The 15,800-nt window shown below is 40.2% G+C and overlaps 1 protein-coding gene across 1 annotated transcript in view; it reads left to right on the forward strand.

Moving 5' to 3' along the window:
* Positions 1–11,015, forward strand: part of DAAM1 (dishevelled associated activator of morphogenesis 1) — a 127,173-nt gene extending 116,158 nt beyond the window's left edge. The window contains exons 22-26 of the mRNA XM_052646284.1: positions 1,329–1,436; positions 3,344–3,404; positions 6,219–6,350; positions 8,850–9,020; positions 10,502–11,015. Of these exons, the coding sequence (XP_052502244.1) occupies positions 1,329–1,436; positions 3,344–3,404; positions 6,219–6,350; positions 8,850–9,020; positions 10,502–10,711 (682 nt within the window). The 3' untranslated portion in view covers positions 10,712–11,015. The remainder of the gene's footprint in view (positions 1–1,328; positions 1,437–3,343; positions 3,405–6,218; positions 6,351–8,849; positions 9,021–10,501) is intronic.
* Positions 11,016–15,800: the final 4,785 nt, after the last annotated feature.

A 15,800-nucleotide genomic window follows, 5' to 3' on the forward strand; every position in this document is an offset into this window, starting at 1 on the left:
CATCTGCAAAATAAGTGACCAGAACTATTAGCTACTGTTTTACTTTGCTGAACAATGGTTCTCTAATTATTGAGAGCAAGAAAAATAAGGGGAAATTTTTTTCCATGTGACCCAGTTATCTCAGAGGAATAGGATTGCATTGACTTCTAGGAAGCTACAAGGTTAACCTGAAATGATTTGCATTGATGGGGAAAAAAAAATTGTTTGCCAACTTTGCTTCACTTTAGTTGCTGAGGAGACTGTTGTGACTTAGCCTTGTGAATTAGCAAACTGCCTAAAAATTATGGAAATAGTTTTTAAGTAATGTATTTGTGTCCTCCTAATTATGGTAACTTTCAACAGACTAAGTGGTTCTTGATCTTGGCTGTTAGACTCAATGGGAAGTTTTTAAAAATACTCAGCCTGGCTTCCCGCTTCATTTCAACTGATGAATCCCAGGTTGGCCCGGGCATCTGGGGTTCACGTGATTGTAGTGTGCATTGGAGTCGGGGACAAGGGGACCAGACTCCTATGGCGTGGCCTCATGGATACAGTTATCAGATGCCTGCCTTTTCAGCCCAGGTCAGTCAGGGTTCAGCCCTGTCAACACTGAAGAGGGAGCCAGTTATGCAGTTAGGAGCTGAAGTGTTGCTAAAATTAGGCTGCGAGTATATCATACCCATGATGGCACAGTCCTGGCCCAGTTCCAGGCCCTGCCCTGAAATGGTGGGGTGGCTTCCTAACTTTCCAGCCACCTTTTGCTGCAGCAGCAAAACAGATGAGGTCAGAGTGGGCAAGAGAAAAACAAATGAGTCGAAAGGTGAAAATGTTATCCCCCAGAACAAAGAAACTTTAAATGAGAATTCTCAGTAATTCCCATCAGTGGGTCACTGCTCTGTACTTTCAGACTTCAAAATTAACTATCTTCTTTGGTGCATTATATAGACATCCTCACTCCCCACCCAACCCTGCTTTGTTCTGAGTTGGCAGGACAGGTCTCGTCTTTGGGTGGATGCACTGTGAAGGGATGTCCCCACTGGCAATGGTTCAGACTCATTTTCATCACTCATTGCATTACCCAGATTTGGAAGGGTCCTCATTATGGGCCAAAAATGTAATTCTCATCCCCTACCCTTCTGTTTCAGAAGATGTGTGCCTCTTTTGACATCTATTTATGTAAATCCCATGAAGACTCTCCTCTTATCCCTTTCTCTTGAATTCCTGCTTTACAGGAACCTCCAAATTTTGAAAGTAATGCAGGATATAGCCTTCTTTTGGAATCAGACACTTGACTATGCAAATCATGTGCCGATATCAACCATGTTTAATACTCTCTCCTCTAACTGTAGGAACATTACACTTTTGCACTATCTCATCACTATTGTGGAAAATAAATACCCCAGGGTTCTCAATCTAAACGAGGAGCTGCGGGACATTCCTCAAGCAGCAAAAGTAAAGTAAGTACTAACAGTGAATTGTTTCAGCTTTTCAAATCCCTTGGTCTGTGCTTTAGCCATTGAGATAGTTAGTGTTACCTTAAGAGGGTCCTTCTGTCTTTCTTTCCCCTGAATAGTATATGAAGTAGTTTGCATCATTTCCAAGTCACCCAGACATATTACATAATTTTGAATATATGATTAACTCTTGAAGGGAGTTAAGGGTGTCAACACATTCCCTAAGTCCCACTGCACACTTTGAAAATACAACATATAACTTTATAGTTGATCCTTCCTATACGAGGTCCTCCATATCCATGGTTCCACATCTGAGGAATCAGTCAGCCACAAATCGCTTCGTCCATAATCACTGGAAAAAAATTATGTATAAGCGACCCTCACAGTTCACACCTGTGTTGTTCAGGGTATTGCTGAACATATACTGTGAGCAAATGTTGTGTATACTTGTTCTAGCTGTTTTGGAATACTCCTGGATACAATTTTTAACTTCTGCAAAACCTAATTTTCTGAGTTATGAAGATACAGGGAAGAAATGTGGTTTCACTACTAGTTGGAAGGGGTGGTTCTCTCAAAATACAGGTGGGAGCATCCTTAGTTAAATAAGGATATGTCGTTAAGCAAATAGAAGTGCTACAGGTCAGGGCGTTGCTAGTATCAATTTTCCCAGGTGCATACACTCCCAGAAACCAAGCAGCCTTTTAATGGAAAGCAGTCTTTATGCAAATAAAGGAATACAAATAAAGTGGAAAGTCGCCAGGTTCTCCCCATAAACTTCACACTTTTCAGAGACCTCCTGAGGGGCATGCACTTTTCCTTGCTGCTCTTCCTATTGCACCCGGCTCCCCTCCCCACTTTAAAAGAAAATACTTTAAACTGCATCTTTATGCAGACATTTTGAAAAATCTGATGAGCAGCCTAATTTAGAGTTTGGGAAAAATGTACCATGATGTAAGACATGAAATTAAAATGTGAAGGTAAATGAAGTATTGGTGAATTTGTTACATGTGAATTCTCTGTGAGAATGGTAATAATCTCTCATGTTTAAAGCCATCAAATAAAAAGCATTATGAGAAAAGTCTAGGAAACTTTGTTTTAAAAAAAAAGTCAACAAAAATGAAAACTAGTTAGTGAAACTTTAAGAAAAATCATTTTTGATTGAAATGTAGGCTATCACCTTGTAATATTCATACTATCGGTGAAAGTGAAAGTCACTCAGTCATGTCTGACTCTTTGCGACCCCTTGAACTATACAGTCCATGGAATTCTCCAGGCCAGAATACTGGAGTGGGTAGTCTTTCCCTTCTCCAGGAGACCTTCCCAACCCAGGGATCGAATCCAGGTCTCCTGCATTGCAGGCAGATTCTTTACCAGCTGAGCCACATGGGAAGCCCTCATACTATCAGAGTTTTCATGAAAAGCAATACAGTAATGATGAGCACAGCACACACATGATTGTGCCTCAGCTCTTTCTTTCCCTTGTCCAAAGGAAGTCACACATGGCAAATTTATTTCTACATACAGTAATTTGCTTAAGTGAGATTTTTGTGAGATTAAAACGTCATATTTCTATTCTGTCCTTTTTAACCGATATATACATATACATACATATATATATGTGTATATACACACATATATATACATACATATATATATACACATACACATACATATATATATCTCATACCTGCTGGCTATGGAAAACAAGAAACATAATCGCATATAAGTTTAAAATGTTGCTGTCTTTCTGTGAGATCCGAATGCTGAAGAGAATTTTAAGCATTTAAAATGAATTTTAAAACACTTAAAATAGTGTGGATGACCAAGAATGAAATATTTAAATTCATCGTACAGTTAATTCACAAGTATAAGTCCCATGTTAGTTACTAAAATGCTGCCATTTACAACAGCATGACTGAGCTGGACAAAGAAATAAGCATGTTGAGAAGTGGCCTGAAAGCAGTAGAGATGGTGAGTACCTGTTTCTTGTTCTAATTCCTAGTCTTGTCACTACTGGTGTCCAGCGGAGGAGTTGCCAGTTGCCTTGGCATGCTGGTATGCTCGGGATAAACGTTTACTATTAAAAATAAAATGCAAAAACAGAGAAGCAAAGGCAGACTGTGTTCAGCCTGGCGACACAGCAGCGGGCATCACGGGAGCTGGGACCCTGGACCAGAGTTCTACCACTTTCCCGTCTGTGACGTAGGACTTGTGACAGTGGATTGGGCTAGAGACTCCTCAGGGTTTACTCAGTGCTCCTGTTCTCTTGGTAAATGTTCACTCTCAGTAGAGCAGTGGAACTTTGTCATCTTGGCGTTGGCCCTTTGGGGAGTATGCAGTGAGCACTTTGAGGGTACAGTCCATTCTCAAGGTGAGGGGATCACAATGACTCAGAATGCTTGCCCTCCACATGTTACAGTGGCCAGGAGCAGGCATCCCAGTTTACCTCCTGTAAAGTGACGACAAAGGTGCCTTTCGAAGGAAGGTGGTGATTTAGGTTAGCCTGGGCCTTAGGGAATAGCTGGCGTGTGTGAGAGGAAGTATCTCTTCTAGATGAGATGAACTTCGAGCTGTGGCTTAGAAGGAGAGAGAGTGAGTTTAGGTACAGAGGAGGGAAGCCGTCCCAAGTCTACGAGATGACCTGAGCCCGGGCTCCATAGAAGGAAAGCAGGTCAGAGTGCTGGAGGAAGAGGAGCCCCTGGCCTTAACCCTGATTTGAGGGTGCAGTGCCCCATGGGTACCACACGGGGACTGTCACCAAGATGGAGACAGATTAGGGTTGGAAGCCTCGCTCCCAAGAGCAGACAGGGCTCTGGCCTGGCCCTTGGTGCAGGAGGCTGGTTTACAGGCAGCTCGGGAAGGTTCCCCACAGATCAACTTAACGCGTAACACCAAAGGGACCCTCCTCCTGCTTGTAAAACTGCCATAGAAAGTAGTTGGCATCATTAAAGAAGCTCTAATACAAATTAAAGTCACGACGCTAATCTTTTCTGTTTTTAATAAATTAAGGAGCATGTGAGGTTTTCTCTTTTTCCCTTTTTTGGGGGGAGGGAGAAGAAAGACGTGGTGGGTAGGCCACTGTTTAAAAAGTGCAGGAGATGAACTGAGTGCACTGTTTTCCCAGCCCCTGCAGCTGGGAGGCTATGAAGGAACGTGGCACATGGTCCTAGGCTTTCACAGGCCGAACAGGACAAGGGCGGTTTGGGACAAAGCTTGTTTATAGCCTTCACTCTGCTGTATTTCCTCCCAGTGGAAAGCTTTCTTGAGACTAGCATGGCAGCTATGACAGCCCTAAAGTCTGATAATGGATGCTCCGAGCCCTGCATCTGAGCTAGCTCAGAACAAGGCATAAGACAGGAGTCCCAAGGAAGTTGTGTGTTTGAGGGATTTATTAAAGGTCATTTTGCTGAAATCTCCCTAGCCCTTGGGTCATGTACACTGTAACACACTCTTCATAGGAAGGGCCTACAGCAGCTTCCCCCTACCCCCGGCAGCTTAAATGTCAAGAGGGAGGAAATACTGGGGGCAGACTTTAACCTGTCCAAATATTCATGTGTCCCAACTGTGCTTTGCACAAGTCAGTCGTACTGTTGGAAAGGTATCAAAGGTGGAATTCTCATGAAATTATATATTCATGAAACACGTTAAAATTGCTTTCACATCTCTGCACCTCACACACACAAAACTCCCTTACCAGCCCAAGTACTAGAATTGTGGCAATTTCTTTTCATCAGAGCAAGTTCCATAAAAGTTTCCACTTTCATTTCACTTGATTCCCCTGGTAATATGTATATTGCCCTCCTTTTATGAGTAAAGAAACTAAGGCCCAGGCTACTTGACATAGATAAAAATCAAGTCAGTGGTTGAGCTGAAACCGCTTGTGACCTCTACTCTCCTGCTTGTTAGACTCTCTGCCATAGAAGGTATGGAAGAAAATAGAGATCCAGAATAAGTCAATAGATACACAGAAGACCCTGGAATTAGACAGATGTTGAGTTCAAATTTTGGCTGAATCACTTATCAGCTACTTGACTTTGAGCAAAGAATGCCTCCGAACCTCAAGTTATGTGTCAATACAATTGGCATAATAATTGAACACTCATAGAGGTTTAGTGGAATGAAATAGGAAAATGCATCTGGCAATGGTTTAAGTTGTTATTATTGAAATGAAATTTGAATAAGCTGTGTCCATCACCATGGTAATGGAGAGGATGGCTAATTAACACGACACTAATACCTCTACCTGCCTGTTCATAAAACCCGAATGGTATGGATGAGAAGAAAAATGGCATTATGGTGCCAAACGCTACAGCTGAAATTCTACTGACCTAGATAGCATAGCTTAGGAAATAAGTAGACTTGGCAGATACAGAAAAAAGGGAAAAAATCAAGACACCAGAGTTCTGAGCACAGAATATCTACAAATTCTCTTGCTTTCAGTCACAAACCCTTTTAATCCAACTTGCTTTCCATTATTTAACTTCTATGAATTTTATCCAAATGTTAATCTACTTACATTCTAAAGCCAGTATACAAAAACCACACCAATAAAGTACTCAGATGACTGGTTAAATTGCATTTTGCAAATGTGTTTGCACACATGGGCATGACTCTGGCAGGGTGGGCAGAAGCAGAGCAGGACATGAACTATCATAAGATGTTTCTGCAGTAATTTTGATGTGTTTGCCATTCTGACTTTTATTAAATTTGAGGCATAAGGGAAATGAAACAAGGTGCATCTGCATCTGAAGCCTGCGTTGACATTATCCATTCCCTGTGTTTAAGGAGCTGGAATATCAGAAGTCTCAGCCCTCACAGCCCGGAGATAAGTTTGTGTCTGTTGTCAGTCAGTTCATCACTGTAGCCAGCTTCAGCTTCTCTGACGTTGAAGACCTTCTAGCAGAAGCTAAAGACTTGGTAAGTTTTCCCTTGCGCACTGAGTATTGCTTGACAGGGCTGGTACTTTCAGGTATGACAATTACTCTTTCATTTCTAGGACTGTGACCGATTGAAACACACACTTTCTAACTGGCCTACGTGTCTTTAGGTTAGTAAGAACTTGGAGTATCTGAACGGTGTTAAACCAGTGAATACTGTGATAGCTTTTTCTTGGTTATTATTGGGCCAAGGCCTTGTGCTTCAGAAACGTGTAAGATGCTCTCCTTACAAGAGAGATAAGAGACTTAGGAGAACAGGGTGTTCCCTCTTTAAATCTCTAGAAGAACTTACTAAATGATAGGCACTTTAACTCACAGCCTCATCGCAAAAGGTATAAATAGGACTTTTTAAATGAATTTTGCTATTATAAAATCTTGTTTTCCTATAAAGGAAAAGTTTTCATTGACAAAAAGTCAACACCTTAAAATCCCACTACCCCATCTCACAGTCTCTCTCTCGTTATTTCCTTTTCCAGAATTCACACACATTCATATTCACATGCACATTCTCTCATCCTCTTCTTGTTAATAAATGACAGCAAGCAGCTACCCACCTACCGTATTGAGTGTGTCCACAATGCCCATTTTTCAGCTGTGACAACACTCTTTGCTTGAAACTTGACTCTTGCCCTTGAAACTTGAGTAATGATTCTCATTTTTCAGTTGTAGATATGGATGATTTTGTTTTTAAGTATACATACACACTGGCTAAAGTTCAGAAGCAGACTGTGTTAAGATACACTGGCTCATTTCAGCATGAAACCCCACCTCCAATGTTATTAAATAATAAACAGATGACGATATATGTTTGAATGACTGCTGTTACCTGATACCCCTGACTGAAACCAGTGAGCTGGTGTTAGCAGCCTCCACTGTGATGGCCCCCACCCCAAACCAGACAGTACAGTACCTACTTCATCAAGGGCTCAGACATTTTCCTAAGAATCCAGTGAACAGTTAATTTTTTATTTACACACACCCTACTTTTTTTTTATGTTTTAGTGTGGGAACTTTAGTCTGGGACGAGTTTTCTTCAGATTTCCAAGACCAAAATATACATGACTTCATCATCACTAGAATTCCTAGATAAAAAGATCATTCAGGATGGCTTGAAGTGCATGAACTTGAGTGCTTTTGAAATGCAGTTGTAGGCTATCTATTGCTGTTTTGTTCATACCAGAACTTTAAGAAATTAGCTTGTAAAAATCATGGAGCAAGCTAAAGCACTGTGTGTGGTGTGTGAAGAATGTTGTGTTTTTCCCTAAAGAGCTTAGTTTCTAATACAATAGCTCCAAATAAGTAAAAGATTGAGGATGCCTCAGTGAAAAGTGAATATTATTATAAATTTAAAGATACAAAATATATGTATAATTGAAAATTGTCTTAAGCATAAATGTAGAAAATATTTCCTTTATGTAGATAGTATCGCCAAAACATCAGAGAAACTTATATATTAAAGGCAAGCAATGCAAGAAAAATAAAAGCAATTAGACCGTGAAGTATTTATGTAGTCCTCCCCAACCTGAGTTTCCCACTATGAAGAAAATGAAAGAGCTGGAAATTTTTTAGTAGTTGATAAGGCATAAGGAGTGAGAATTCATTTGACCTTGAAGCTAGAAACACCATCCTTTGTAGCTTAGGCTTAATAGCATGAGGTCCTTAGAGAAGGAGGTATAGTTCTTATAAAACAACTTGACTGGCACTGAACAGTATTTGGATGGCCAAAATAACGCTAAGACACTTGAAAGCATACTATCTCGAATTACGAAGATAAGTGCCAAAAGAGCTAAAAATGGAAATGTTAAACACTGGCTGTGCTGTTTCGTTACTGTATATATTTTTTCATTTAATTTTAAAAAAATTATCCCTTAATATTTTGCATTTTAGCTGTTTCTAAAAGATTTGCCTTGAAGAGGGCACTAAAACAAAGGTTTTGGAATAAAATTGTATTCTCAGTCATGAATTTTGGGTTGCCTCAATGATTCTGTAATCGGTGATTGTTTTCTAATTGAGGCCCAGGAAATAGAGTAATACCAGCATTATTTATGATTAGGAAAAGCAGCTGATTTTGATATTAACCATATGGCATCAATAAATATTAAACTACTTCAAAGAAAAGTTAAAAGGGGTGAGTTTCCTTACCCCTGCTGAGTTTGCTATTAGCTTTATATCCTGAGCTCTCTGTCCTCTGGTATTCTGCTTTCTTGTTTTTTACTACTGTTCAGTTAATAAGAAGTCATAGGATGTAATCACAGATGTTAAGCTGAAATGAGGTGGACAAGAATAAATGGTTTCCTAAGATGCTGGAGTATTAAATTTTTTCCTTTAGAAACGATTAGATATGTTTAGCAGCCAAAGGTAAATCCAGCGAGTTATATTTGACTCAGTTGGAGCTTCAGCCCCTCAAGAGAGATTGATGTTTATGTGATCATGACATTGTCTTGAAACACTGAACTTCTTAAAACCTTCTTTTTCCCAGTTTACTAAAGCAGTGAAACACTTTGGGGAAGAGGCTGGAAAAATACAACCGGATGAGTTCTTTGGCATTTTTGATCAGTTTCTTCAGGCTGTGTCAGAAGCCAAACAAGAGAATGAAAACATGAGAAAGAAGAAGGAGGAGGAGGAGCGCCGAGCTCGCATGGAGGCTCAGGTAAGAGGGCAGGTGATGGGCCAGTCCCACCTCCCGGAAGTGCTCCTGCTACATCTCCTTGGTGCGTAGGAAGCACTCCGATGTGCGGGCACGGAGGAGGGCATCAAAGCCCTCTCGAGAGTGCTGCTGGGAGTTGAGTCAGTAGAAAGTTTCTCTTCAGCAACGTGGCAGTCTATATGCAAAGCCTAAAAATATATATTCACATCCTTTGATCTGGAGTTCCACCTTTTAGAAGTCTTTCTAAAGAAATAATTCTACATTTCCACAGAGAGAACAGCACTCTTTATAATAAAGCCTCAACCTGGGACAGCCTAAATGTTTACCAGCTGGGCACTGGTTCTAAATGATGTTCAGTTCAGTACGGTTCAGTCAGTCATGTCTGACTCTTTGTGACCCCGTGAACCGCAGCTCACCAGGCCTCCCAGTCCATCACCAACTCCCAGAGTTTACTCAGACTCATGTCCATTGAGTTAGTGATGCCATCCAACCATCTCATCCTCTGTTGTCCCCTTCTCCCACCTTCAATCTTTCCCAGCATCAAGGTCTTTTCAAATGAATCAGTTCTTCACATCAGGTGACCAAAGTATTGGAGTTTCAGCTTCAGCATCAGTCCTTCCAGTGAATATTCAGGACTGATTTCCTTTAGGATGGACTGGTTGGATCTCCTTACACTCCAAGACTGTAAGGAATCTCCTACAGTCCAGTCTCCTTACAGTCAAGAGTCTGATCCAACACCACAGTTCAAAAGCATCAATTCTTCAGCACTCAGCTTTCTTTATAGTCCAACTCTCACATCCATACATGACCACTGGAAAAACCAAAGCTTTGACTAAACAGACCTTTGTTGGCAAAGTAACCTAAATGATGTAATAGCTACATAATGGACTATTTATGCAGTCCTCAAAATCATGTCTTTCTCATGTGAGAAAGCTTACTGAGTGGTTTCCACATGAAACATTTTTGTGTAAAGTAAGTGTTGATAGTGGTGAGATATACCCCCAGAAGGTTCATAATGGTTATTTCTTGGTAGAATTAGGATAATTTTTCCCTTTTTATCTGAATATATACATTTTATATAATGTATGCATATTATTTGGATCTTAATAATTGTAACTCTTGCATAGTGGGTTCTAGGCATCCATGGTAGAGAGAGGCTAATAAGCCTTTGATGTCAGGAATGTGGCCTGATGAGCATTTGCTTTCATCTGTCTATACCATCAAAGAAACCAATATTTTAAATTAGGATATCATGAGGTTTACCCAGATTCTAGACAGTGAGAGTCTAATTACAAAGTGGTGGTCATTTTTTTCATTGCTCCTGATTCCCCTCACATCCCAGTCACTTATGACAGGCAAGGGATTGGCAGCTATTGACAGACATGCGTGACTGCAGCACTGCCCTATCCAGTGTTCGTCTCCACTGAATACAAAATGCAGTATTATCTTGACACTTCTCTAAGCGGTTGCTTTCCATCTTGCAGCTCAAAGAACAACGTGAAAGGGAACGGAAAATGAGGAAAGCAAAAGAGAACAGTGAAGAAGGCGGAGAGTTTGATGACCTGGTTTCCGCTTTACGCTCAGGAGAAGTGTTTGACAAAGACCTTTCCAAACTGAAACGGAATCGCAAGCGCATCACCAATCAGATGACGGACAGCAGCCGGGAGAGACCGGTCACAAAACTTAACTTCTAATTTCCCTTGAATACTTTTTTAGAAAGCTCATTAGCAGCCCTTTGAAGTGACTAGAACTTTTCATTACACTGCCTTGCAATCCAAACAGTGGCAATTTCTCCTTTCATCTGTGGGTGAATGTGTGAACATGTGTGTATGTATGTGTGTGTATATATTAAGAAGTGTATATAGAAGTCTGAGTGTTGTCTGGAGACCTATATGTTTGGTTAAAAAAGAAAAAAAGTCTATGTCTATGTATGTGCTCAGAACCCCTTTGTGTGTGCATTCGTATTGAGTGTGGCTCATCTTCTTTCCCCGAACACCATGACTGTTCAGAAGCACAATACTGTCTCCTGAAAGAGATACGGAGACATTCCCTAGAGTAAAAAGAAAAACAAAAAATAAATAAATATAGCTTGAGAAATATTTTATGGTTTCCAAGCTTGATATACTTTGAAATTATTTTCATTGGTGAAACTGGTATTGGAAAAATATAGATTTCAAATGGTTTTTGATAGTTGACAAGTACGATGCTGGTGCATTGCATCAGTAATTGACAGGACCAGCTTAGAATTTCTGACGTTGGTGTGGGGATGCAGTCTGTAAATGTTTATGGAGAACATCTTGCGCACAATCTGAATTTTATAGAATGTCAATCAGAGTTCTTTTATATGTTTAAAACCTGGACATCAGTTTCCCTCCTTAATTTCATCGAGTTCTCTGCCAAGCACTCACTCATGATGATTTCTTTACATTGCTTTTGGAAAGAACACTACTTTATCTAAATGCAATCCATGCTCTTGTTAAAGAACAAAATTACCATATTGTGCTTGTTTTCCTAACAGTATAGAACTATCAACTTTCAAATTTCCCACCCAAGACCTAAAAGAAAGAATTCTCTGAAAGGATAAAAATGATTAAAAAAAAAAAAATTTATGGGGTGCCTTTTTTTTTTTTTTTTTGGTATTTTCTGTTCTGTAGGACAAGCTGCATCTTCTGTAAATGTTTCTGAACTAAAGAACACTTAGTGAATGCACAAAATGTCACCACCACCACCAACAGAGATGCCAAGATCTATTTATCTCTAAGTATGTTTGAAGTGGTTTGCTGTTTATATGTTGTCATTTTAAATTGTGTGTCAGTAACGCTACCTGTAAAATTTCAGTCCAAAAGATAAAGCTCTCAGGGAGAAATGAATAAAAACAATGAACATTAGAAAATAAAATATAGATGCTTACCATTAACCTACCAACTCTTAATATCCTTAAATTATATGATATATACAGAGGACTGTTACTTTTTTTTTTTTTTTTTTTTGCTTTGCTTTATTTATTTGTAGTAGGGGAGGGGGGCTAAGGTTCTCTATTTTCTTTCCATCAATCCTGTGTGGTTGGGTTTCCTGTGGAGAGTAGTTTGTCCTATTGCACTAGAACATTATTTACGCACTAAATTGAGTTTCAGTCAATTAACGAATATTTATTGAAACACCTACTATGTGCCAGGCATTGTAGGGCTACAGTGGTAAGCAAGACAGAGCCCCTGCCCCTAGGGAGCTTATGCTGTAACGGGGACAGTTAAGGGGCAAACAGAGTACCAATGTGTGTGCTGTATAGGAATCATGCTATTTAAAAATAATTTGTATAAACTATAATGCTTAGTGCAGAGGGCAAGGTCTCTGCACTATGTGAAAGCTGTGAAATAGTGCTCTAAGAGTTGGCAAGAGCCGTGGTTTTACGTTCTTCCCCCTCATTGCAAACTTAGCGACTTTCTACATATTACACAGAAGTAAATGACTAGCAGATAAAACAGTCACAAATATATAGCAGACGTCGCGCTCCCCCAGCTCCTAGGTATCAAAGTCTGCAAGTATACTGTGTTGAAGATGCAGACTGAGACTTCGCTCAGAAAAGCTTGGAGGTGAGGAGAAGTGGGGTACGCTAGTGGGGTTTGTCTATTCCTTAACTAAAGTGCCTCTATATATATTCTTTTCTATTTAGAGCAGGAGAAATTTGATCTGGCTTGAGTTTGGGACTGACTTTTGAAAATGGCTTTGTTTTCCAGTTTAAGGAATGGGCAAGTGGAGGGAGTCACATAAAGGAGCAAGTTTGTGTAGCATGTTCCTCTCGCCCTTTGTAATCATCCTCGTTTTGATATGGCCATCCTGGTAGGCCTCCTTTGCCATTTCCGTTTTTTGTTTCTTTCCCCGAAAGCTGTGTGCAGGTCATTCCATGTGCCATTGTTGGAAAAAAGAAAAAAAAAAACACCTACTTTTTAGATTGGTGCTGGTGTAAGTAGCCACTTTTTCTCTCTTGGGTGTGTATTTTAAAAGTTTTTGTTTGTTTTTTTAAATTAATGCCAAAAAGACAAAGCATTATAATTTGTAAACTTAATTATATGTCTTGTATCTTATTAGTTTAGTAGTTGGAACCACTTAGTCTTTAGGTGCAAGACTTGTTATAGTACCAAGAAAAAAATGTTGTATGTGTTATGAGACTGTACATTTTTTTTAAATAGCAATATGCAATAAAGAAATGAATTCATTACATGTATGTATATGCTTTGAGTTATTAAAACAAACTTCTTTGCACCATTAAATTTAAATATTGCAATTTGTTGGTTAATTAGGAATAATACAAACTTGTTCATACTGGACCTGGAAAACTATAGTTTTCTGCTGTGGCAGCATTCAGCACATCTACAGACCGCCAGATACTACCTTTTTCTGAAATTAACCTTTTTGTGTAACTCTGTATGAGTTAAATAGTTTGATAGTGAAAGTGAAGTCGCTCAGTCGTGTCCGACTCTTTGCGACCCCATGGACTGCAGCCTTCCAGGCTCCTCCATCCATGGGATTTTCCAGGCAAGAGTACTGGAGTGGGTTGCCATTTCCTTCTCCAGAGAATCTTCCCCTCCCAGGGATCTAACCCGGGTCTCCTTCATTGTAGGCAGATGCTTTACCGTGTTAACTACTGGTAAAATTATTTAACTGGAGGTATACAAAAGAATCTCTAATCTCTAGAATCAATCTTTTTCATTTTGAAGCATTTCCTTTAAAAAAATTAATTTATGATATTGGTCAATATGGAAAGTGTCACTTGTACAGAAGAAGGAATGTGCATTATATCCTCTGAAAACTGGGACTCTCTCTTGGCCCCATGTCACTTTGGCTTCCTGGCCATCCTCTACCCAATGTAAAATCAAGCTGAAAACAAATTATCCTAGTAGTGGTTGCTTGAGAATTCAAGCACTTCTGATCTTGGGAATGGACTCATGATATTCTTATAATTACTATCTTTTTATTTAGCTCCTGGATACTGCATAATACCCAAAAGTTTTTTGTTCTTTTGCACTGGCATTCAGATGGGAGAGATCCTTCTCCATGGTAGGGAAATTTTATATTCCTCCCTACAAATAGAATATACCATTTCCTCTTTACACATTTGAGTGTGGAGCTACATACAGAACCACCTAGAACCTCAGCTGCCCTGGGGTATTGAAAGAAACGGGGGAAAGCCTGAAACTTTGAGATCATTATGCCTACTTGTATGTCTTCAGTTTTCCCCAGAAAATCATCACTAGGGAAAATGTGCTTCTGTCAGGGGATGAAGCTATTCAGACCCTCCAGGATTATGCCCTTTTTCTATAACATAACATGGATAATCGTTAATAAACTAGTTTGGACACAATTATTTAATAGATTAAGTTCTAAAAGGGAATTTGCTTCCTGACCTGCATATAGGTTTCTCAAGAGGCAGGTCAGGTAGTCTGGTATTCCCATCTCTTTCAGAATTTTCCACAGTTTATTGTGATCCACACAGTCAAAGGCTTTGGCATAGCCAATAAAGCAGAAATAGATGTTTTTCTGGAACTCTCTCGCTTTTTTGATGGTCCAGCAGATGTTGGCAATTTGATCTCTGGTTCCTCTACCTTTTCTAAAACCAGCTTGAACATCTGGAAGTTCACGGTTCACGTATTGCTGAAGCCTGGCTTGGAGAATTTTGAGCATTACTTTACTAGCGTGTGAGATGAGTGCAATTGTGTGGTAGTTTGAGCATTCTTTGGCATTGCCTTTCTTCGGGATTGGAATGAAAACTGATCTTTTCCAGTCCTGTGGCCACTGCTGAGTTTTCCAAATTTGCTGGCATATTGAGTGCAGCACTTTCACAGCATCATCTTTCAGGATTTGAAATAGCTCAACTGGAATTCCATCACCTCCACTAGCTTTGTTCATAGTGATGCTTCCTAAGGCCCACTTGATTTCACATTCCAGGATGTCTGGCTCTAGGTGAGTGATCACACCAAGGTGATTATCTGGGTCATGAAGATCTTTTTTGTACAGTTCTTCTGTGTATTCTTGCCATCTCTTCTTAATATCTTCTGCTTCTGTTAGGTCCATACCATTTCTGTCCTTTATCAAGCCCATCTTTGCATGAAATGTTTCCTTGGTATCTCTAATTACCATGTCCGAGGTCAGGGGTGGCGGTTGAGAGAAGCAACCCCACATCCAAGGAGCAGCTGTGTGGGCCCAGGAGGGCCGAGAGGAGCTACTCCACAGTTAAGATCAGGAGGGGCGGCCATGAGGAGATACCCCTTGTCCAAGGTAAGGAGCAGTGGCTGCGCTTTGCTGGAGCAGCTGTGAAGAGATACCCCACGTCCAAGGTAAGAGAAACCCAAGTAAGACTGTAGGTGTTGCGAGAGGGCATCAGAGGGCAGATACACTGAAACCATAATCACAGAGAACTAGTCAATCTAATCACACTAGGACCACAGCCTTGTCTAACTCAGTGAAACTAAGCCATGCCCATGGGGCCACCCAAGATGGGTGGGTCGTGGTGGAGAGGTCTGACAGAATGTGGTCCACTGGAGAAGGGAATGGCAAACCACTTCAGTATTCTTGCCTTGAGAACCCCATGAACAGTATGAAAAGGCAAAATAGGATATTGAAAGAGGAACTCCCCAGGTCGGTACATGCCCAATATACTACTGGAGGTCAGTGGAGAAATAACTCCAGAAAGAATGAAGGGATGGAGCCAAAGCAAAAACAATACCCAGTTGTGGATGTGACTGGTGATAGAAGCAAGGTCCGATGCTGTAAAGAGCAATATTGCAT

Source organism: Budorcas taxicolor, chromosome 10 (assembly GCF_023091745.1).
Source record: "Budorcas taxicolor isolate Tak-1 chromosome 10, Takin1.1, whole genome shotgun sequence".
NCBI lineage: Eukaryota > Metazoa > Chordata > Mammalia > Artiodactyla > Bovidae > Budorcas > Budorcas taxicolor.